The sequence below is a fragment of the Gopherus flavomarginatus genome, chromosome 6 (assembly GCF_025201925.1).
Source record: "Gopherus flavomarginatus isolate rGopFla2 chromosome 6, rGopFla2.mat.asm, whole genome shotgun sequence".
NCBI lineage: Eukaryota > Metazoa > Chordata > Testudines > Testudinidae > Gopherus > Gopherus flavomarginatus.
In genome coordinates, this window is record NC_066622.1 from 126,263,341 (window position 1) to 126,289,058 (window position 25,718).

Sequence of the window (25,718 nt, forward strand, 5' to 3'; positions counted from 1 at the left end):
TAAAGACCAAACTATCAGAGAAGTATTGGTGTGCAGGATCAGCTGCTCATTCTGTATCTCTTACTCTTCAGGCTGAGTACTCCATTGCTCCCTTCTTTTCCCAAATTAAAACTCACTTTGGTTTGGGACAGTCCACAAGTGGACCTCTAGCGTACGTTGAATAACCTATATGAACGCTACATTGTATGTGAAACAAAATCACTGCACTATAAGCCAGAAAATCGGTGGCCTCCCAAGCTCAGACCCATGGGGTTGAGTGGGCTTGAGAGCCCAAGCTGCAACATCCACACTATTGTTTTCAGTGTGCTAGCTCAAGCTTGCTCCCAGCTGTAATATGGACATAGGCTATGTAGCAGTACCACGTGCCTTCCAGGGAAAGAGCTAGTTGCTCTGCTAGCTCTGGTTCTCCTTCCCCTCCAGGAAGAACATCTGTCAGCTCTTTGCTGGGCCTGAGGCGCTAGTTCTTTTCCAAAATGGGCTGGGAAGCTTTCTGTACCAGCCAGAACATTGGCCTCAGGATATTGGCTTGGGCATGGTCCCTTATGGGGGGCGGAGGGAGTGGTTTAAAACCCTAAGACTGCCCAAGCTAAACTAAGACTCCTGATAGATGTGCAGTGTAATGAAAATTTCATCTGAGTTCATGACTGTTCAAATTCTTAAATATGAATCTTTTCTTTTCTACCATAGTAACTAGGTTAGTTACAAAATTAAGGGGCGCATTTTACAAATTATAAAAAGGTAACTCAACACAAGACTGATGACAAAAGACAAAACTGAGGCAGCTTCTTAAGACTGGCCAGCATTTCTGAGTCCAACCATACAGGAGTTTCCTGCAAAGCCACAGTTATCAGTCAACCCATCTCAAACGTTCTTAATCATTTCTTGCGGGATGGGCTTTAAGAACTGTAGTTAAACAAAGTTACTGTTTGTTTTTATAGTATCATAAGGAAAAGGTGTATAGTAATTTGGAGGTTTTTTAGGTCAGTCAGTCTATTGCCTGTAACTATTCATTCTACATTCAGCAGTAGATTACAGCTGAGTGTATGAATCGTTAGCAGATTTGATTTTAGCCAATAACACAGATCCCAGACCTCTTTTCTTTAGAATTATTTTAAAACTTCTTTTCCATTGATTATTGTACAAGCCCAATTCTGCTCTCATTTCCGTCAGTAAAAAAATTCTCATGAACATTCTTATGGCAGGCTCAGGCCTTATGTGAAAATAAGTTTAATTTTGAAATATGCAGGAGAAGCTCAGAGTTATAAACCTCTTGGGAATGGAGGCTGTTCGTAACTCTGAAATGCTCGTAACTCATAAAATGTTCTTTCAAAAGTTGACAGCTGAACGTTGACTTAATATAGCTTTGAAACTTTACTATGCTGAAGAAAAATGCTGCTTTTATACCATCTTAATTTAAATAAAACAAACACAGAAACAGTTTCCTCCTACCTTGTCAAATCCTTTTTTAAACGTTCCTTTTATTTTTTTTAATAGGTTACATTTAACACAGCACTGTGCTGTATTTGCTTTTTTTTTTTTTTTTTGGTCTCTGCTGTCTGACTGCACACTTCTGATCCAAATGGGGTGTATGGATGACTGATCAGTTCGTAACTCTGGTATTTGTAACTCTGAAGTTCTACTGTTATCTTTACTCTGACTGAAAAGGCTACTCTTAATACCTTAGGGACAAACCTGTTCCTGAGTACCAGGCATGGAATTGCACTGTCCTGAGAAGATCTTTGAGGCTGGGGATGGCATTTACAGTAGCCTGTGTAAGACACAGCTGTGTTCCCCCAAAGCCTCCTGCATCTTGAAGTGCAGAATTTCCCCTGCCAGAACTGCACTCTGCAGCATGCAAGGGATGCAAACCTCTTTATCTTGTATGAGATTTTGGGATATTTTATAGATAAACAGATAATGGGGCTCCACACCATTTCTCATTTTTGTGCATGGGTGCATGTGCATCAAGACCCTCAGTAGTGTGTGAGTCCTGACTTGGCTCCCCAAGTAAAGCACTCCTTTCCTGTGAAACACAGCATCATCCGTTTTGCTGTGTTCTCTTCTCTTTGTGTGGGGCAGGAAGAATTTTCCCTTTAGGATGTAATTAATGATATAAGCTTCCCATAGTGCACTCTTCTGCCCACAGGTTCTTTCCCTACCCCCTCCACCTGCAAAATTACTTGTGATTTAGTGATACACTATTGTATTATAGTAGTGCAGCCTATGCCAGCATTTCCATTATAACCATTTTTTTCAGGTTTATAACTCAGCAGTAAAAATCTACTCTTCCAATTTGAAACTTGGCAGATAAAGCCTCAAAGCTAATTTTTTTCCTGCAAACTCGCCCCCCCCCCCGCCCACTACAAAAAATAAAGGTGTAGTGTTGTTTTATTTTTGAATGACAAACGTTATCCCTTACACTTTGATGGGAGAAAAGGCCACTTCATTATTAAAATTACTTTTTTAAAATCCAAAGGATCAAGGAACATCTGTTCTATTTGAAGCAGGTGAATAAATGTATGTATTGTTGTTAAAATGCTCCTCATTAAATATATAGATCACTCTTCCCAATTTAAACCTAGTGAATAATGATCAAAATTATTGAAAAGTTTTTGTTGTTGATTTTGGATTCTACCTGATAATTGTTGATTTCACCCTAAAAATAGTTTTTTTCTAAAATGCAAATATACTTTCTGTGCCGCACTGGTTATGTTTCTTTTCAAGATGAGTGTAGTGGAAGAGGAACATGACCTTGTTCTCTCTTTTCATTTTTGAGAACTATATTAAGTCTTAAGAAAAGATAAAATTTAATCCTTTGTATAGAGCAGAAGCTAATTAGAAATAGTAATATCCTAAATGGTACAGTATTCTGTAACCCAAGCCAGGCATAGCTACTAGGAAATACACACGGGCAGTAGACAGAAGCGTGTATAAGAACTTGGGTATCGAGCACATAGCAAGGAGGTAGAAAATCTCAATGAAGGCCTTCCATAATTTATACTGTAAAAACCAACGATCCTATCCTATGTTCTTTGGATCTCCACGTTCCCATTTGATTCAGTGGAAGGATGTGTTGAAAAAGAAATGCAGGATTAGGTTCCACTTTGGTTTCTCCTTGCTTTTCATGTTTCCCCTTGTGGCAAGTCAATGAGGAGTGAAATCAGCATTGCAGTCACCAGAGAGAGACATTTCTAATCTGGCCAAATAGCACTCAAAATTCACTGCCAGGGTTTTATTTTTTCAGCTAGAGGCTAGACTCATAAAAGACTTAGGTGCCTACCTACCACTTTCGGTGCCTGAATCCCAGAATTGGGCCCCACTGGGATTCACAAAAACCTCAGTTGCTGCTACTGAACCCTGTAGGTGCCAAAACTTGCTCAGCACTGAAATTTTTGAGGTAAAAGGTCAGTAGGTGCCTGTGTTTCTACCTCTGCACATATGCACTGCAGTCCCACACCTAAGCCCCAGAACAATGCACAGACTGGGGATCCTCTCCCTAACTCCCCTGTGGGATCCGACCCAGTATCCATGCTCAGGACTCACCTACTGAATAGGCCCCTACAGACAAGCTAACAGAAGATGAAACTCAGGATGACATCCCTCATAACTTTTAGCCTGGTGGTTAGGATACACACCTGAGATGTTGGAAACCTCTGATTACAGTCCCCACTCTCCATGAGGGGGAAAAGGAATTTGAACAGGGATCTGCAACCTCACAGGTGAATGCCCTAACCACTGGGCCATGGGATATTCTGATGAGGTGCCCCCTCAGGTTCTCCTGTTAAAGCTCTTTCACTGTAGATAAATAATGGGGAAAAATGAGACGGGGAAAGAGAGAGAGAGAGAGAGAGAGAGAGAGAGAGAGAGAGAATGACTATATAATTTGGTGGTTGGAGCACTCACCAGTGAGGTGGGGCACCTGGTATCCAATCCCCCTGATCCTCTGACTTCAGTTTGATTTATAGCTACATTCGTTAAAGGAAGTAAATGTTGTTCTGTTTGCATAATCTGGTAACTTTCCAGAACAGGCTTTGTGGCTGTAGCACGACACAGAAATTAATAAATTTTTATTTTAAAAAAATTTTATTGGCCATCTTAACATCCATGTAAAATTCTAACTATTAGCGGAAGTAAAACACTTTGAAATATGGTGTATATTTTCCTAACTGTTAAGAATACGCTGGTCAAAGTCTATATTTTCTAGCTAAGATGCACTAGTGTTAGTTAATATTTACTGAAAGCATGATCATATTCCATTTTTCTCTACCAGGACCGTACGTGCCTTTTACATAGACTCTTGATTACTGACTTGATTTATATGTAGGCATTTCTACGGCACTCATCATGATAATAGCTGAGTGCCTTATGCCCTTATCCTTACTGGGTTTTTCAAAATTTATATTTTAAATTCACAGTGGGGATTAAAACTGAAAGGGCTTGTCTACACGGGGATTTAATGCTCTGTAAACCAGGCGGTAAATCTGCAGTGCACTAATTTGCCATGCACTAACTGGCTACGTAGACCCAGCTACTGCACATTAAAAGTTCCTTTGTGTGTTTTGATGAACTACCATTTGAAATATAATGGTTAGCTACCGTTCTGTAGAGTCACACCCCAGCTTGCCATCCACTAAGGCTCTATGAAGACAAGCATTGAGATTATATTGTTACTTCAAGACCGTTATTTTACTATTTGCTTTTCATTCCTACTCACTTACTATAGAGGCATTTTCATGTGAAACAGAACAATCAAGAAGAGCTTCTTCAAACAGAAATATCCATATTATGTGTGTCAATATACATCTATACTGTGTGACTTTTGCATTTGTCTATAGGCACAGAAGCGGAAATCCAATGAATCTGTAGACACAGAACTCTGTCTTAATGAGGTAAGAATGTGGATCCTATTACAGTAGCACTTTATTTTTCATAATACAAATATCAGTCTGAAATGTAATAATCCAGGACCCAATCCTGGACTCTTTCCTCAGACAAAATTCTCATCAATATGCTCATGGCTGGGTACCAAGTTATCATAATAAAGGGGGTTTTGCCTGAGTCAGGAGCTCAGGATTGGGCCCAAAGTGTTTGCTACCCTGGTACCATGCGTTGGTGAGATAATTACATTTTAATTCCCACATAGTTGTTGGGATTCCCTCCGAGACCTCTTTCCACTCAGCTTCCCAAGAACTGATTTTGCAGGTCAAATAGTAATTAGTGTTGCACCTAGGAAGTGTAATTAGCTAGTAATCTGCAGGAACATGTAATCATATGGCATTTACCAAGTCCCAGAAATACAGCAGATTTCATTTTATGGCTGACAGAATACTGATTTAGGATAAATGAAATGACAGTTATATAATACACTAGGAGCTAGATTGACAGCCCCTGGAGACTTGGAACCTTTCCCTTTGCTGTTCCACCAGCCTGCTTCAAACCTGACCGATAAGGGCCATCCCTAGAGGTGAAAGATTGACTCTCATGGAAACTAAAGTAATCTGTAACCTTTCTGCTGGCCCAGGGGTTAAAGAATACTCCTTGTGTACTGTCCCCTGCGTACCTGCACATGACCTGCCAATCTGCCCCTAATATTATCCTGTTGTTTTACTGTGTGTAATGTACAGCTGCATAAGATACTGCTTTACTGTATGTAGCATTAGTACATGAAAACACAGGGTATATAACAATCCAGCAACTGGGAAAAGAAACTAAATGGACATTGCTCCAGTTGCTAGGCCAACCCATAAGCCTACTCTGATGGTGGTTCCAGTCTTACCTATAGGAATCCAGCAATACTTTGTTTTCAAACAATCCTTGCTGTTGGCTACACAAGACAGACTTCATAGCAAGTCCTGCATCTGCTTTTTAAAAATGAATTTCCATGCTGAACACAGATCTATTTAAAATATTGCTTGATTTTAGAAGGTTAGATCTTCTAATTGGGTCATCTCTCAAAGTATGTCATTTTTTATGTATTCTTTTTTTCCCCCACTTGATTACTTTGATAGTGTCCCTTAAAAGTGTTTTGATAGTTACAATCAAATTGTATTTTAATACCACTGTCGTTTTGACATCCTGTTTTATCCTTCTCATATACTTAAATTCATAGTGGTGAAATACATCAAATTAGAGGGGGAGAAACTGACAGGATGAATTTTATTAAGTGTATCTAAATATATTAAAGTATAATGAAAATGCTTAACAGTGACCAAGGAAAGTGTTGTCTCTTGCAGAATGCTATTGGGAAGGACAACACAGTCAGAGTTTCCACCAGTCACATATCGTCAGAGAATTCATCTGCTCTTCCTACAAGCTTCAGTCTAAGCACACTGCTCATATTGATGACAATTGCACTCTTAATCTCTTTGTTCTTAAGTTCATCAGAAACCTTGTAGCTGCATTACAAAAGGACACGTTAAAAAAAAAAATCTGTTCCCTGTCCTCTGTTGTTTATCTGAAATTCCAGTTCCAGGAGCTGAGTTGAAGCACTCTGCTAAAACAGTTTCATTCAACTGGAATTTTTCTTTCTTTTTTGTTCTCTTCTTTTTTTTTTTTAAGCTTCTTGTGATATTTAGGGGCTTTGTGAGATATTTGATGCAGTGTTACATTCCAAACCCAAAAAGCTTTTGGGCATGCAGTGTTTTAAAGAGACAGTATGTAAATTTGCCTGTAAAGCAATCTGTTTGGATTTTTTATTATTATTTCAATTCTGGCCTTTACCTGAGAAGGAAGATGTCAGTTTTCTTAAGATCCTATTTATCTCATTTAATGATTTTGATTTTAAAATTAAATGCACATCAGACTAACGAGGATGCCAGGCTTTTGTCACATGGAGAATGTTCTCCCAGAGAGTGGACTTCATGAAATGTCTTTATTTGATAGATTGCTACTGATGTTTAACTCTTTCAGTGTATTAGCATTCTCCTCTTTAAATGTTTATGTAACGTAAGTGGTTCTGCATTCACTGCTGAGAAGCCATTATAAGTCACATACAGGTGTAATGTACATCTTTTCGTTAAAATCTCATAAAAAACAGTGTGATAAACTTTTACTTTTACTAGCACTTCTAAATTTTAGTTACATTTAGCCTTAACAAGAGGTGAAAATTCCTTAAATTAACAAGAAGCAATCATTGCAAACACTTCATAATGCTAAATTTATTTAAATTTACAAGAATATACATCATAGAAACAAATTTTGCTAAAGAGTTTCAATTGTACAATTGTTGGTCTTCTATACTTCTATTGTAATAATACAGTCTAGTTATTTTACTGTTGGTTTAATAAAAATGACATACAATTTATTTCATCTACTAAAACAGCATTATCTGCTTATATTTACATAGTATATCAGCTCTAAAAGTTAAAGGAGCTTTATGCCTTAGCTCTCTGATCACACCATTATAGATTGAAAGTAGGACATAAAGCAGAAATGTGAAATTTAAATTGTGTATCATTTCTTATACTGCTAAAATCAACACGTAAAGGGATCATTGCTTCAGTTATGGGTACAGTCATGCAACCCTCATCTATGTAAATAATTTTTACTCACACTAGTACTCCCACTCCAGCCCATGGGACTGCTGATATGAGTAAGGGTTTGCAAGATGGGGCCATAAATAGTTTAATGGCAGTTTTGCCAGTGCACATGATTTAAACACTTTTGTTTTCATTTGGTCATACCAACATCCTGTGCTGAATCATGATGATTTTCTGCACTATCTAGAAAGGATTTTTTAAAGCTTTAAATGTCATCAGATAGGCAGTACGTCTCCTAAGGGCTGTCTGTATACCTGACTGTAGTGGCTTAGTGACTGTTACAAGCAGTTATGTCTAAATGATCAACTGCAATCTGGTTTTGTTTTTATTGAAAGTAGACGATCACTTTGCTAGGTGTAGAGTTCATCACTCTGAATTTATAGTTTTACACTGAAACCTACATGATGTGTTCAGGTTTGGTTGAAATGTCCAGATCAGATATTTACAATAAAAATACAAACTAGAGATCATTGACTTCAGTGCTGCTAGCAATGTGAAAAATATACATCTCACTAACCAATTGTTAAACTATTGGCTGATCCATATTTGGGATTTTTCTTTTTACCAAGCTAATAAAAGCAGTGCAAAAAATTCTAAAAGTCACTTTTGTAATCTTGGTTATAGTCACATACCATATGATTCAAAGCATTCTCTGACAAACATCTAGAGTACTGTGTTCCACTAAACACAACAAATTAGACAACATTACTCCTTAATTCTGCACTGATTAAAAAAAACCCTTCAAATTATTTTCAAAGACATCACAGCTACTTTGGAGAAGAAATATATAGTCTATCGTTACTACAAAATCCCCTGTGGTTGCTGTTGCTTTTCTTCTAAAAGCTAATCAAATTATTGAAAAATAGTTGCAACAAGAAAAAAAGAAAGCTAGATCGAAGATTTAAAAATTAATTATTTTATGTCAAAAAGAGTTGGAAGTATAATCTATTGAAATGCTGATGCATACAGAATTAAAATTGGAAAGTTTGACATTACCCAATTAAAAATATTTTCAAAACAAATCCATAAACATTAAAACAGTTAAACCCTTCTTTGATAAACAAAGTTTTCTTTACAATATCATTTATATTCAGTCCATTAAATGTTAAATAATATCTGGAGCTTTAATAATCTGATAGTACAGTGCATACATTTTTTGAAGATTTTATACATTTGTTTTTACTACAATATCTCTATCTATATTATACTGATTATAGCAGCTCTGAACCCGTGTGATTCAGAATAAAAGCAATTGATCACTTAACACTGTAAACAACAACTCTCATTAGCATCTGATAACAAAAGGAATTGTTATCTGGCTTAACAAGAGTCATGTGTATAACACAGAAATAGACTACATTTTGTAAAGCTGGCCGTGTCTACCACAAGCAAGAAATAGCACTCTGGTTTTTTTCCTGGATAAATTGAAAGCACACTGGATTCTTGATTTAAAAATACATTTGCTTAAAAAAACCAGAGGAAAATATTCCGAGTCTGATGCTTCAGAGAGGTTCTTAAGACATCACCATGCAAATATTGGTGGATTTTTAGCTGTTGGATGTGGCGCTATGTCAGTTTAGCACGGTGACCTTGTCAACACAGTCATTTGCTACAGTACTAAAGGAAGCAAATCGTTTCATTTTTTTCTTTCCCCTTACAGCTATCATAATTGCATGTACTGAGTGCTAGGCAAACATGCGAAGACTGGATTTCATACATTCATTCAGTGCATTTCTATTACCAGTATATCTGCAGCAGTGGAAGCAGCCATCCAAATATAGGATGCACCTATTGATGACAGCTAGGCTTTAAACTGAAAATATAATCAACTCAGTTGTTTTTAAGTAAGCTATATGTTTAAATTAAATCATGAGTTAAAATAAAGATACACAAGCCATCCTTTTTCATTTAACGTAAGGAAACAGGTAGTTTCATTAGAATGATTAGAAACACATCTCCACATTTCATGTTAAATATATCTGATAGTCATTGTTTCTTTAAAAAAAAAACAAAACAGCATGTTAAAGAGCTAATGCACAATGTGTTGATATATGGTCAGCATTTTGCACTATTTAACATATGTCTGACTTTCCCAAGATATTAATATACAAAAGAGACAAGGTTATGAGCTGCAGGAGATACTTTCACTTACTAGATAAAAAAAAAACAACAAAAAATATATGGAGGCAAATTTTACTCTGTCAAATACCAATGTCCCACAGAAGGCCGTATGCACTGCTTTGGTCATATACTAAGAGTCTGATCTAAAACACTGCTGCAAGGTCCCCTTAAATCCTATTAAAGTCAGTGATTGTGGAGGGCACTCAGCATCTTGCAAGACTATGTCCATGAGGCTTCATTGGTGCATGGGCCCTCTTCCCTTGAGCAAAATTCACCTATATTGTGTCATTAGGAATAGGCAAGAGATCTTAATAATTTGTAAAGCATTTGATAAGCTCTATCTGGATAATTATTTCCAGTAATTTTTTATTCAATGACATCCTGATAAGACCTCTCCTTTTTGAAAATGAGTCCGTTCATAACCCGAGGACTGTTGCATTCTGAATCAATGAACTAAGACTATGAAAACCCACCATGCCTGATAGGAAAATACTATTACATTAGTTCATGCTCATTTTGCCTTTTTCCCTCCCTGTTTCTCTTTAGAAGTATTGCTATTTTTCCTCAAACTTGTGGTGTATCCTACTGCCCATAAAATTATATGAGACATGGCCAATATTATGGAGTGTGAACACCAGGAAGTAGAGAAGCCTTGAGTACATGCTCGGGGTAACACCAGACCAGGTCTAGAGTTGATTGAATTAAAAGTGACATATCCAGGGAGGAAAGGTAGATATACTCAGTAAGGGAGAAGAATGATGCTTAAAACACTTGCTGAGGAAAGTCAGTCACATGATAGGCCTGTCTCATGCTGCCTGTTGGAATTCTTTATTGCTGACAGAGCAGAACACTAGAAAGTACGTGGATTGAGCCAGGGATTGTTGTTCTGGGGAATAGCTCCTTTTAAGATAGATAGCAAAAGCTGGGCAAGTGAGAGGAGCTAATCTAGCATGTATTATTTCTTTATTATAAACTATCCCAGCCAAACAGTTCCACTTTATTTGGCTGTTCATAAAATGCAACTATTTTGCTTTACTACATTGGTGGATCTAACACATTGAATAATACGCTTTTACTTACAAGATCCCTGAATTAAAAACTGAAGCAGTATCCCCTGTGGTGTGCCCCAGATTCCAATGGCTTTATGCACTTTGCATCACATGACCCCAAATAGAAATGTGTTTGCTTCCAATGAAATTGGCAGGAAAATTAATCCAAAGATTTCTCATCTTTAAATGTATGCTCTGTCTTACCAGCTCAGTTCCTTCTGTGACATTTCACTTTATGGCCATTTCAGGCTCTCTTGAGTTCAGAGGGTCATTCTGCCCTCTTCCCCCATTACATTTTTCCGCTAAAGATTTGCCTTAGCATTTTCTTTGAGTATATCCTTTACTTTGTGAAATGTAAACTTGGTCAGGAGCAAGATGTTCCATGTCTCTATTGAACCTCTTCATGCAAGAACACTCAACTTTTTCTCCCTAGCTTTCTGGAAGACAGACACCACTACCAGAAGAGTCAGTGGTTTGTCTAATCCTCTTGGCACTGTTCATTTTGAGTCAAACATCTTAAAATAAAAAGTGGAATTTCTGTCATGCAGGAAATTTTGAGATTTTAACATTTGGATTCATCCTGAATTAGGAAAATAGTCAAAAATTTGGATTTTTTTTAGGAAGTGAAATAGTTTGTTTTAACCTCATAGAAATATTTCATTTCAATAAAGTTGCTCTTATCCACCATTTTTATAAAGTCAAAATGTTTCATTTTTGACTTTATCATTTTGACTTTAATATTGTCATCAAAGCATTTTGACTATTATAATTTAAGTATATATGTCCAAAACAACAGTTATAATGAAATGTTTTGACCTTATCAAAATGAAACATTATGATGATTTCCAATAGAAAATTTCAACAAAATCAATACATTCCCATGAAATGTTTCCATTTTTTAAAATCAGCCTTTTCTGATGATAAAAGTTGCATCAGAAAAATTTGAATCATCACTCTAGTTTTGAGGATAAGGATTGGGGGTTTTTTAACTACATTCTTCAGCTTAGTATAGTATCTGTCCATCACACAACTTAATTCTCTGTCTTGTCTTGGCTATATTTTGTCTTTAGGGAAAGTTTATTCTTCATAGATTATGTATTAAAAGTGGTGACCTTGGTAACCATCAGGCCAAATCCTGAAATCCTTATGCAGTGTTTTTTAATAACTTGCCCAGGTAAAATGTCATTGATGAAAACCTGAGAAATAACTTCCAAGGTCTGGCCAAGAGACAGTTTGTAACTTAAAGGGAAAAGAGCAGGGGTCAACCAATTTCTCAATGGCATTTATCAACAGAGATTGTGGTGTCTAGCATAATGTGATACCATTCAGCCAATGTCTTAGCTTCTAATGGTATGTCTGCTACTTCAATAAAGAACTGTAACCTGGCCACAGCTGGTCCATGTCAGCTGACTCAGGGTCCTGGGGCTCAGGCTATGTGGCTAAAAATTGCAGTATAGACATTTGGGCTCAGGCTGGAGCCTTGGCTCTGAAACTCTATGACAGAGTTTCAGCTCCAGCCTGAGCCCAGACTTCTACACTGTTCCTTTTAGGCCCGCAACCTCCACTAGCCCAAGTCAATTGCATTGTGCTCAGTGCCACAGGTTTTTTTTATTATTATTATTGCAGTGTAGGTCTCTGTGCCTGTTTGACCAGAGCAGCTGCAACTTCTGCTGTTTTCCTTTGCCCAGGTTTCAGTAGCTGAATTTTGTCATTGTGTCATTTGGTGTTAATTACTGGCTAGATAAAGCAGCCAAACCGGATGCCCACTTGAGCACAGCTTTTGTCCAGTTTTTCCTTTTCTTAATAACTCCAAAATACCTGAATTTTTCTACACTGCCTTCTAATCTCCTAGAATGGAATTTGTAGAACTAGGAAGAAACTGAGTCATGTATTTAACTGTAACTGGATTTCTTCAAGTCACTCCCACCAAGGTGTCTCACTAATCCACCCTTCTCCCTATAGACCTGCATCCTGTGAAGCTCTGAGCATCTCCTGCAACCTGCTGAGCTCCTTCAATTCCTACACAAGTGAATGGGAGTTGAGGGGACTGAGCACTTGACAGAATCAGGCCATATTTCTCTTCAGGCCCTTTCCAAGCTGTTGGATTTAGGAGTTGATATGGTAGATTAATGTAGGTAATTAGAGATGGTATCTTGGCATTACACTACCGTCCAGTTTGCTGGCTTGTGTTCAGTGGTTTTGAATGTGAGCACTAATGATACACAGGTCTGTATGGCTCTGTGATCAGACATGCTCGACAGCTGGAGAAATCATTCAAAGATCTGCAGTTATAAGTACAATAAATAGCCAATTTTATTCTTGTAGTTTATCTCCTATTGTGTACATTAGTTTTGGTTGAATCCTTTGTTTACTCTTAATTTTCTCCTCTTTTTAGTGGGTGATGCCTGAGTTTTTTTGGCTAATCTGTTGGAGGGTAAAGAAGGGCTTAATAATGGGATACGGAGCTGTTCACCTTTGCTGCTGGTTTCAGTCAGTTCAGTTCCTAGTGGACATCTGGCCATGTTACACAAACAGGCAGTTGTCAGAGGTCTCACTTGAGAAGTTATAACCTGAATGGGCCACAGAGCCTGAATTAACATGTCACCCTTAGATGCAGTAGTAGTAAGGTAACAGGCTAAGGGTGGGATAACTAGCATTGCCACTACCTGTTCTGTTCCTTTACAAAAGACTTTAACCTCCAGGGCTGCCAAGCCAGCCCTAAATTAACTTACAAATATGTTCGCATACTGTTTTCCAAAAATTCAAACTGACAAATAAGCCCATCCAAGCTTGTAGGCTCATTGGCACTCACCCAGTATGCTCATGATACAGAGCAAGCTTATTAACCTGATGTTTAGTTTGCCCATCACGCTTGCCCTTCATTGTGAACCTTAAAAAATAAATTTGCTGAGCCACAGGGAAATGTAGACTTCTTCAAGCACCGGAGCTGGCAAGCCTGCTGAAACCGTAAAGCAATTTTCAGAACAAAATTGAAGAGTTGGGCTTTTATCCTGGGTGTCTGAGTGAGCTAGAAGGAGTGAGGAGTCTCAAAGCCTTGATGCAAGATCTCAGAAAGACACACAAGTGATGGCTGATGACCACAATGTTTCATTTAACTGCAAACTGTAAGGGGCCAAGTATAAGATGTCAATATCCTGAAGCCTTAGGCTGGTAGAAAAAGAAACCCAAATCCTGCTTGTTTGACTCTTGTCTACAGCCCCAGTGAGAGAAATGACCCCTTGAGACCAGTTTGGGAATTACTCCCATGAGTATGGCAAGCAGGAGTTAGTGGCTAGGGAACCAACCGTTTCCAACGCCATGAAAAGAGGGGAAAGGGATTATTTTTTCACATCTGATTGCTAGGGTGTTATATTCCCTCTACACAATATTAGGTTATACACCTTATCCCTAACTAAGCTAATCTGAGAAGACTCCTCCTCACCCCCGTATGCTAGAGATAGAATTCCATCATGCAACGTGCAGTTAAATATGAGCGCATCTTTCAGGGGTCTAGAATCTTGTTTTATCTGATCTATAATCTGTTTATCACCATCTTCCCGCCCTGCAAAAAAAGCTTCATGGGTAACAAAGTAATGAAAACTATAGTCCTAAACAGCACATTGCCATTTCTTGTTAGGCTGACAGTTCTCTGTAGTAGTCAGGCATATATACAACATGTCTTAGCTTTCCCATGGACACTGCATTGTTTCTGACTAAGAAGGAAGCAGACTGAAGCCAAACAGCGGAAGAAACGGCTTCAGAGCACTATGACATGGAAGACGACATTTGCCAATTTACCTTTGTTTTCCCCCTAATGGTTATCGCCACTGAGTTTGCTTAATGGCGTTTATACAATGTTATGTGTATCATCAACATGGTATTGACATAATTAGCTGTGATTAATCCTCCTCATGCTGGGAAGCTTAGTGAGTGTTTCGTGTAGCTGAGGGTATGTCTAAGTTTGTGTTATTTTTGTATAATACAAGTTGACAAGAACTACAGCAGAGGGGAAATAGAATGAAGTTTGGATTTAAAGTATTTTTATTATGTGAGGCGGATAGAGGGATTGAGTGGAGATGGGAGGAGGGAGGCAAGCTGAGGTAACTGGCAGCATTTGGAGCTAGAAAAATTGATTTTCACTGTGAATATAGTCTATAAATTGAGACCAGCCCAGGTTATTTTTTTCATTCCCTTCCCCCCACACACACACAAAACCCATCCATTTATCCCTACTTCCCTTTTTGGAGGAGATTCTTATACAAATATTTACCTTGTTATCTTGTATAAATTCTCTATATGTTGTCTTATGGATTTCTGTAAGTCCCACTGTAGGTTATTATGTGTCAGGTCCTCTCACAGTCATTCTGCCAGGTACTTTGTTGTGTAAAAAACAAAAACCCAAAATCAACCCCACTGTTCCTGTTGACTTGAGCTAAGGACATTGCTGTCTGGACTTTGGAAGTAACTTCGTGATGTTTGGATTTTTCTGTTGGCATAATGCTCATGCATGACTATTGTACATAGACAAAGAAAATCCCACCCAATAAACATTGGTCTCTCTTTTTATTAAAAAAAAAAGGCCTGTTTTTGTGGTTTTGTATGGGTCATTTGTTTTGGCATGGCTGACTCTATGTTTTGACTCTCAAAAAAAAAAGCATTATGGGTTTTTTTTATTCCTCTTATTCTACGTTTGATTATGGTCTAGAAGACAGTGTAATAAAAGATTTGCCCTTTAAAAGTCAGTGCATTTCCTGACTCAGAATTCATCTGTGATTTTGATCTATTGTGTCCCACCAAAATGCAATGAGCAGGGAACATCAAATGCAAATGGTTGAGAGATAGGAGCAACAGAGGTCCTCTGTCCATGAGGTGTCTCTTTCACAAACTCACAGACAGGATTAGGCCAGAAAAAAAGATATTTGATGTTTTGACACAAAACGAGTAGAAGTCCAGAGACGCGGGACTCTGAAAAGGAATCAGAAGAGCATAGATGTCATTCCAAGCAATGGAAAAACAAAATATTTCCAAAATGAGGAGTGTCCTGAATGGGTAGAAGGAAGGAGGAAAACAAGTTGTAGGACACCACATGTAGGACTGTTCCAGGTACAGTCAGTGACCCAATTAGAAAACGGCAACATTATCGCCACAATCATCCCTTTTCAAACTGTGCTTTAACATACCAAGTTAAAAACATACTGCAGGCCTTGCTATATTGCATCTGTACATGCCGGTGTCCAAGTTAAAACAAAAGGGTCACTTCAGAATGTCAGGGTTTAAGGCCAGAAGGGACCATTAGATCATTGAGGGAAACCTTCTGTATATCACAGGCCTTTGAATCTTACCTGGTCATTCTTGTATTGAGTCCAATAACTTGGGTTTGACTAAATCCTATTTTCCAGAAAGGCATCCTGACTTGATACGAAGACCTCAAGAGATGGAGAATCCACCACTTCTCTTGGTAGTTTGTTCAATGGTTAAACACCCTCACTGTTTACAAATTGTGCCTAATTTCCAGCTTCCAGTTATTGGTTCTTGTTCTGCCTTTTTCCACTAGATTAAAGAGCCCTTCAGAATCTGGTGTTTCTCCCCCCATAAAAATACTTATACACTGTAATCAAATTCCCTCTTAGTCTTCTTTTTCGTAAAGTGCTCAATCTGTTTAGCTTAAGTCTCTCACTGTAAGACATTTTCTCTATGCCTTGAATAATTTTTGTGGCTCTTTTCCTCATCTCTCCAATTTTTGACATCCTTTAAAAAATGTTGACACCAGAACTGTATGAAATTTCCTACTATTGGTTTCACCACTTGAATATACAGAGGCAAAATCACCTTCCTACATCTGCTCACTTCTCCCTTGTTCATTCATCAAAAGATTGCAGTAGCCATTTTTTTTGCTACAGCATCACACTGGAAGAGCTGGAACTTTCATATCAGTTATGGGAATGCTCAACTGACGCTCGACTGTGCCGTCAAGCATATAATGCTTAGATACTTTACCAAAAAGAGGACAAGGTCTCTATCTCAAAGAGTTTTTAAAATCTAAATTAATATAATTTGTGCATGCAGAGGCTGGGGAATGGGATGCAACAAAAAATACATAAACAGCAATTGTTATCACCTGTCCTATTAATGCCTTTGTTTTGATTTTCCCCTATTATCCCCAACAACCACCTCTGTTTTGTGTCAGTCCTTGAAAAGTAGAGGCTAGAGATCACTTGGAAGACGGCTGTTTTAAAGAAGAGGGAATGGGAATATTTCAGTTGGGGTTAGAGATGGGCTTCTGCATAAAAAGATGCAGAGACAACGGAGGGGAAGAGGACACAGAGGATTTAACAAGAATGAAGGGTGAAGAGTGGCACATCTCAGTGCCTGGCATGCTGAGCAACGTCCTCTCCAGAGGTATGTGAAAACAAACTTATTTTAGATCACTGAACAGCTGGATCAGATTAAAAACCACTTATAGCCTCCCTCTCAAATCTTCTCTCTGGTTTTATTGACCCTGATGGAGGAGTTTAAGCACCAGTCGACGAATTATCATGTCAACATCTTAAAATAAAATAATACAAGCAACATCTTAAAATAACAAAAAATAAAAAATTTGCAGCTGAGGTTAAAAAAAATCATTGAATCATAGGATCAGATGCAACACTTAGTAGAATCGTACCCAATTATGACAGGCTGAACTGGTTAAAAAAACCCGAAAAACCCTCTCTCTATTGGCAGTATTTTAGACTTCAAAAGAGAGTTGTCTCTTGGTCCCTACATTCATAAACAAGAAGGGATTTAAATGAAAGTTATAAATGGGCAAGGGAGGAGTTTGCAGTCTGTTAGGGTGTTTTTTGGAAGGGATCTAGATAGTCTAGTCCTTTCTGGGCAAAGACAGAGGCCTGCATGCTGCCAGCTAAGGATAAGGATATGAGAATGGAGAAGGAAATAGTGGAAGGATGCTCTAACTTGGATGTAGGGAGTTCTTCTGTTTCTTGAAGATTTGGTCTTCAATGTGCTACAAAACCAGTAGGGGATTCTTAGAGGCCTGTGACTTGGATGTATAAGTGTCCTTCCTCGCCCTCCACACACACACACACAATGCCTAATCCAAGCTATCTACCAGTCCTGACTCTTGCATAGGTTTTGGCAAGGAAAGTCTTTCCGCATTACAGGCAGCTTCATATTTGGTTCAGTTTCATGCTCAGAGAGAAGAGTGCTATTTCCAAAACCAATTTTTGGTAAAAATAAACCCAGGTTTTTTGGCAATATGCATGCGTAGTTGGACCTGAAAATTAAGTACAACACCGTCCAGCATGGCCATAATTTTTTAACAATATTAATTACAGAAAATTACACAGCCTCAATCAGGAATGAACTAAAATAGGGCAGGAGTGGGGGAGGAATCCAATGTTGTTGAAGAAAGCTTCTTTTGTGTTAGCATGCTACAGGTTCTGTTTGATGTGGAAGTATAATTCACAAAACCTTTCATAAAAACACATTTATGCTTCATACCATTATGAAATAAAGGCCGGTAGCCTATTGCTTTTGAAGCAACTGGGATACAATCTTCTGAACAGCTATTATAAATAAAACCACCATAAGCAGGGTTGGCTAAACAGGAGATATTTATTCCCAGGTTTGCAAGTGCAGCACTTTACTCTTGCTTTCAGAAGGGAATTTAGGAAAATGCTAAAAAGAGTGAGAGAAAAGTATGCCACAGAGTGAGAAAAAGGAAACTATAGTCTCCAAACTAATGCAAGCTTTTTGTAGTGTCATTGGTTGTAACTATATTACCAATGTAATTGATTTATGCTAATTATCCCTTTGCTGAATGCTGAAATCGGGTAACAACTACTAAGATTAATTTACATCTGAGTCTGAAATTATTTATGCACATACAAGCTCTCTGATTTTTGGATGTTTTAGCTGTTGAAAAATGCACAGTGCCTTAGGCTTTTAGTATTAATAAAAATTTAGATGAGTTAAGAATTTAGAGTAGGTTATTAGGAATTGATTTTGCCATAACCCTTTATCGCGAAGATAATGAACACTGATTGACTTCTAAAGAAGGCAGGTGTCTCCTCTCAGATTCTCACTGTTACTTCAGTATTCTCATCTCCCCACCTACATGAAGGCCCCAGTGAGAGCTCTATGGTGTGAGGAGAACATAATGTGGGTACTGATACCTATTGGCCCTCAAAGCACATGCTTTGAAAAGAAAGTTGTCTTCTTAAAGCCACAGGGTCATGTTTGCTCACGTTTTCATCGTCAGTGGGCCTGCATGGGTGTAAGTTATGGAGGAATTTGTCCCTTACCCTTTTACAACCTTAGAATTAGCAGGTGGGGCTATAGAATCCTATCACAGAGACATCAGTTTTAGAATTAATTTGTCTCTTCAATCATGTAAAAAAATAAGTTCTTCAGTGAATAGGAAGACTTTTTTCCTCACACACCTAATGTGTTGTTTTATAATTCTTTGATTTCATGAAACAACATTTTAACATTAGCACATATACTGCCCTATTTTTTAGATCTCAAATTATACAATCAGAAGACCAGCTCAGTGCATTCTTCCTCCTCATTGTCTTCAAATGCCACCAGTTGGTACAACCCCGGTGGGCACTGGAGGCATCCAGATGCTAATCTAGGGAAGATGCTCTTCCAGGTATACATCTGGCACCAGGAACAGTTGTCCTGTCACTTGTAGAGCTGCTTATGTATCTGACATGTGTTTAGGCTACAGATAGACTCTCTGTGCTGTATTATTCTCTTGGATGATCTTTTACCTTGACATTAAGATATTCATCGCTACTAAAAAGAAGAGAAAGAGAGAGGAGGAAAAAAAGAAACATATACTATAGTCCTTAAAATGCATCTGTTTTCTGGCACATCCAGTATTGTTTTGAGATTAGTTCCCAAAGGGAGATTATAATCAAATTTTTTCCAATAGTGACTATCAATGAAACATGCATATACTCATTTGCAACACATCAGTGAGTTCATTAAACGTAGTGCAAACAAGCATAGAAGAGTAGAACTGAAACAATATTCTTCCACTGTTGACCCCAAAATTGTATACTTGGATTTTTTTGTGATTATAGAGACCACCTACACTTGAAAATAATTTCACATTCAACACCCAATGATATTAATTTCACTTCAGTTCATGGCTTAAGGTCAAAAACATTAATCAGAGCTGCTATTATTAGCTCAGTTTCCTTTTCTATTAAGCGTTTATGATCACTTATTAATGAGTCGTGAAGTTTTAATAATTTTTCACTAGTATGAAATTGCTAAACATTGGTTATGATGCACACTGTATGGATGGTTTGTTTCACAATGTAAATTTTGCCTGATGTTGCTTTAAAAAAATCCCCAGAAAATAATTAGTTACAAATGAGCATTTTAAATGGCCTTTTTCATCATATTTATAAACAATACAAAGACACAGCAGGTCATTTTGTCTCATTTATAGATTTGTTGCATCTCTGGATCTTGTGACTTCTGCAGTCCTTCATCTAAAAAGGTACCCATCAACACTGTTTACTAAACAGGAGACAGAAGAAAACATCACAGATTTTGTTTTTCCTTATTTTGATTGTTACAGCATTGAACCAACGAGGTTAAAAAGCATGAGCCAGGCTCTTTGAGCTAATGTAGAAGAGAAGCTGCACAGCAATCCACATTGCCAAAAAGTAATGTCTGAATTCTGGGTTGGATTTTCCTTAGCTTGCTATTATTCATGGACACAACTAAACTACTGCCAGACACTCAGCTCAGATTTGGCTAAGGCTTTTATTGGTTAATGGACTTTTTACATGCAACAACCAGACCTCCGTAAGAAGAGGACCAGAATATAAGAAGAATTTACAGGATCATAATAATAGGTAGGTAAATCAGGACATCAGAAATATCAGAAGGGTTTGTTAAAGAAAGCTAAGTTAGCCCTGCAGTAATAACAGCTTCTTGGTATACTGCTCCCCTTACACCCACACTGGCTTACTCACATAAGTGATACATTTGATGAGGAGACCACATCTGATTAGACACATTACAGAATTAAGTATTCCATGCTGCACAGAAGCCAAATGGTCTTGAGTACCCAACTGAAGGAAGAGAATACACTGAGTCCAGATGGAGTCACTGTTAACTTGTATGGTACCCACCTACTGCACAGCTTGCAGGACTTAAAACAAATGGTAAATCTTTTTGGATACCTTTCTGCATTGATAACAAAGAGATGACATGGAATGGAGGCTCTTTATGTTGCTTGTTTTCAAAGACCTGGCCGAGGAGCTGTCTGGCCCATTAACGCTGATTTTCCAATATATCTCAGGCCACTGGGGAAGTTTCAGAGGACTGGAAGAACGCAAATGTTGTGCCAATGGCTTTAACAGGGTAAATGGGTTGACCTGGGTAATTATAGGCCTATCAACCAGATGCTGATCCTGGGCAAAATAATGGAACGGCTGACACAGAACTGGATTAATAACAAATTAAAGACTGGCGAGTAATTAATGCCAGTCAACACAAGTTTATGGAAAATAGATCTTGCCAAACTACCAATATCCTTATGCATGAAATTACAAATTTGAATAATAAAGGTAATAGGGCAAATCGAATATATTTAGACTATTTTTTCGAGTGCTTGCTCATGTCAATTCCATTCTAGGTGTGTGCACGCCTACGTTCACAGTTGTCGGAGACTTTTGCCTTAGCGGTATCCATAGGGTCGACTGTGGCACCCTCTGGAGTGCCGTGCTCATGTGATGGTATATCAGGCACCACCGGCTGTGTGCCCACTCAGTTCCTTCTTACCACCTATGGTGGTTGGTTGGAGCGCCTGTCTCTCTTGCCTTGCAAGTGGTCAGCAGTTTCTCTCCCTTTCGACTTTGTGTTCCAGCTGTAAATTGTTTTGTTTATTGTAGATTAGTTAGTAAGTAGCTGTTAAGTACTGTAGTTAGTCAGTTAGGGTCCCGGCGGGGACTTTGCCCAATACAGGACATGCCTTGGTCTCCGGGTTTTAAACACTGCTCTGACTGCAACAGGTATATACCTATTAGTGACCCACATGGTAGCTGTCTGAAGTGCCTGGGGGAATTCCACATTAAAGAGAAGTATTGCATCTGTAAACATATTGCCCCAGCAGAGCCTTCTTGTCTCACCACGAATGGTCAGTCCATTCTGAGGTGGTCAGCAGGATCTTCCAAAAGTTGGGATCTCCCCAGGCGGACTTGTTCACAACTCATCAGAACAGGAAATCTCCCCTGTTCTGCTCATTTCAAGGGACTGACAGAGGCTTCTTGCCGGACGCCTTCCTACTCCTGTGGTCAGGGGCTCTGATGCATACTTTTTCACTGGTGCTGTTGTTTCACAGAGTCCTCATGAAGATCAAGCAGGACAAGCACAAGGTTATCCTGAGAGCCCAGCTTGGTCTCACCAACACTGGTTCGGCACGCCGACGAACCTGTTGGTGATGACCCTAATTCAGCTTCCCTTCTGGCCTGAACTCCTGTCCCAGAATCACGGAAGGCTCCTGCCCTAAATCTAGCAGTGCTGATTAGAGAGTTAAAGAGCAGGAGTGCTTGGCCCACATCCAGCAGGTCCTACTGGGTAGTAGAAAGCCCGTCACTAGAGCAACCTACCTGTCCAAATGGAAATGATTCATGTTCTGGGCCTCGGCCCAAGGGGTTAGGCCTGACCAGGCCTTGCTGCAGTCGATCATGGACTACCTTATGCATCTCAAGCACCAGGACTTGTCCCTTTCATCAATTACAGTCCACTTGGCTGCCATATCAACCTTTCATCCTCCGCTCCAGGGCAGGTCTGTCTTTGCTCATAACATGATGGTCCAGTTCTTGAAAGATCTGGAGTGACTCTACCCCCAGGTTCAAAACCCCTCCGTGTGACCTGAATTTGGTGCTCACATGGCTCATGAAAGCCCCATTCAAGCCTTTGCCATCTTGTTCTCTCGTTGTGTGTTCCTGGAAGGTGTCATTCCTAGTGGTGATAACTTCTGCCCAAAGGGTCTCCAAGATTAGAACACTTACCTCGAAACCACCCTATGTGGTGTTCTTCAAGGACTAGGTCCAGCTGTGTCCCCATCCGGCTTTCCTACCCAAGGTGTTTTCACAATTTCACATGAGTCAGGACATATTTTTGCCAGTTGCTCTTCCCAAAGCCTGATAAGTCTGAGGAGGAACATAGGTTGCACTCCCTGCATGACAGGAGAGCCCTAGCTTTCTACGTCAAGAGGACCAAGCCGTTTTGCAAGTCAACACGGTTTTTTGGCAGATAGGATGAAAGGTTGTCTAGTGTTCACCCAGAGAACCCTATCTTGGGTCACCGCCTGCATCCAATTTTGCTATGATCAGGTGAAGGTGCCTCCACCGGTGATTATAACCATCCACTCAACTAGAGCACAAGCCTCGTCAGAAGCCTTCCTGGCCCATGTTCCAATTCCAGATATCTGCACAGCTGCCACCTAGTTGTTCATTCACACCTCACTATGTGCTTACCCAGCAAGCCCAAGATGATGCTGGCTTCAGTAGAGCGGTATTACAAGTCGCACATCTGTGAACTCTGAGCCCACCTCCAGAGATACTGCTTGTGAGTCACCTAGAATGGAATCGACATGAGCAAGCATTTGAAGAAGAAAAAATGGTTACCTACTTTTCATAACTATTGTTCTTTGAGATGTGTTGGTCATATCCATTTCATTACCTGCCCCCCTGTCAGAGTTGCTGGCAAGAAGGAACTCAGAGGGCGTAGGGCTGGCGGTGCCTGATATAGCAAGGCATGAGTGCAGCACTCCAGAGGGTGCCACAACCGATCCTACAGATACTTCTAAGGCAAAAATCTCTGACAACTGTACACTTGGATATTCATGCACCTAGAATGGAATGGACATGAGCAACACATCTCAAAGAACAAGAGTTACAAAAGGTAGGTAACCATTTTTTCTATAAAGCATTTGATTTGGTACAGCTTGTCATTTTGATTAAGAAACTAGAATGATACAAAATCAATGTGGCACAAATTAAATGGATTGAAACTAGCTAACAAATGTAATTGTAAATGGGGAATCATTTTTGAACATGTGTATTTCTAGTGGGATCCTGCAAAGATCGGTTCTTAGCTGTACATCGGGGTAGTCAATGGGCGAAACATGGGCCAAATCCTGACTGCCAGACTCTTTTGAACAGACTCCAAAATCTTTTTATTTACTTATCATCATCATTATTGATTTTTTTATTATTTTTTTCTCTGAAGTCTGGACTTTGACCAAGAAATTTGGACCCTGACAAAAAACAATTGACTACCCCTGCTCTATACTATTTAACATTTTTATCAATGATCTGGAAGAAAACATAAATTCATTACTGATAATGTTTGCAGATGTCACAAAGACTGAGGGAATGGTAAATAATGAAGAGGACACGTTACTCTCATAGAGCAATCTGGATCATTTAGTAACTTGGATGCACACATACAATATGTGTTTCAATACAAGCAAGTATAAAGTCATACATCCGAGAACAGAGAAGGTAAGCCATACTTTCAGGATGGGGGACTCTATCCTGGGAAGCAGTGACTCTGAAAAAGATTTGAGAATTATGGCGGATAATCAGCTGAACATGAGCTCCTAGTGCATCACTGTAGCCAAAAAGACTATTATAATGCTTGGATGAACAAATAGGAACAAAAGAACATAAGACTGGCCCTACTGGGTCAGACCAAAGGTCCATCTAGCCCAGTATCCTGTATTCCAACAGTGGCCAGTGCCAAGTGCCCCAGAGGGAATGAACAGAACAAGTAATCATCAAGTGATCCATATAAAAACAGATTGAATAGATTTCCTCTCCAATGAAATATTTATTTTAAAACAGATGAATGTCTGGCGGTGGATCATTGTGACTAATAGTACATTGTATTCATTGTCATCCATCCTTTGCTTGGTTAATATATTTATTTCAGCAAAATATTTTTTTTAAGTTTAATAGAAATTGTTTAGATGGTCTCGACCCAGAAAGTCAGATCTGTAGCTTAGATTTCTTAAAGTTTGGGAGACTTCCAGTAGCAGGTTCTGGTTTAGTTCTCTCTTTTTAAAAATAATTAAATAAAACTAAATTAAAAACCTTACAGTTTTAAGCCATGCACTTGTCCTGGAAAGCAGCATTACTCAGCTGGTCAAAGGTACTTTGAAAAATACATCTAAAATTTGCAAGCATCCAATATCCCACCCAAAAAGCTTTGTTAAAAAAAAGTTACATTTGCAACAAGTGTAGCCTTTGAAATGAAAGAGAACTTCAAAGCAAATAGCTCTCTGGGCAGCCAGGCAGCACCATCTGCTACCAGAGCAATAGAATGCTCTCATAGCAGTAGGAGCAGCATGCCTTTAATGGCCAGCAGCTGGTCACAAGCCCCACATGGAGGATACACAGGAGCAACTGGTGAGATGAGGAAGGCGGAGAGGGCAGAGCCCTTCCCTTTCTGCACACAGGAGAAGGTCATATATGAGTAGCGAGGTTACATTACCTCTGCATTTGGCATAGTTACAACCACTGCTTGAATACCATGTCCAGTTCTGGTGTCCACAGTTCATGAAGGCTGTTGGTCAATTGCAGAGGGGTCAGAAAAGAACCATGAGAATGATTAAAGAATTGAAAAAATCTTACAGTGAGAAACACAAGGAGCTCAATCTCTTTTGCTTATCAGAGAGATGGTGAAGTGATGACTTGATCACAGTCTATAAAGCCAGGATCCATGAAGGGACTTAGGCATTACAATGCTGAGTGTCCCAGCACCTAATTTTTAGGCACCTAGAAAATCAGAGGAATTTTTGCTGAGTTAGGCACTTAGGCTCCTTATACAGTGAATGAGGAGAGAGAGGCATCTAGGAACGTAAGCCGCAAAAGGAAGCATGCTAGGTGGCAAGTCACTTAAGCTAGCCACTGGGAGATGCTAACCAGAGTGGTGTGCGCCCAGCCCCGCACCTCTCTCAGAGATAGGTGCCTATGTC

The 25,718-nt window shown here is 39.1% G+C and overlaps 1 protein-coding gene across 2 annotated transcripts in view; it reads left to right on the top strand.

Moving 5' to 3' along the window:
- GFRA1 (GDNF family receptor alpha 1) overlaps positions 1 to 8,450 on the top strand; it is a 215,441-nt gene extending 206,991 nt beyond the window's left edge. For both annotated transcript variants that reach the window (XM_050959021.1, XM_050959023.1), the window contains 2 exons: positions 4,836 to 4,889; positions 6,234 to 8,450. In XM_050959021.1, coding sequence (XP_050814978.1) covers positions 4,836 to 4,889; positions 6,234 to 6,395 — 216 coding nt within the window. In that variant the 3' untranslated portion in view covers positions 6,396 to 8,450. The remainder of the gene's footprint in view (positions 1 to 4,835; positions 4,890 to 6,233) is intronic.
- The last annotated feature ends 17,268 nt before the right edge of the window (positions 8,451 to 25,718 follow it).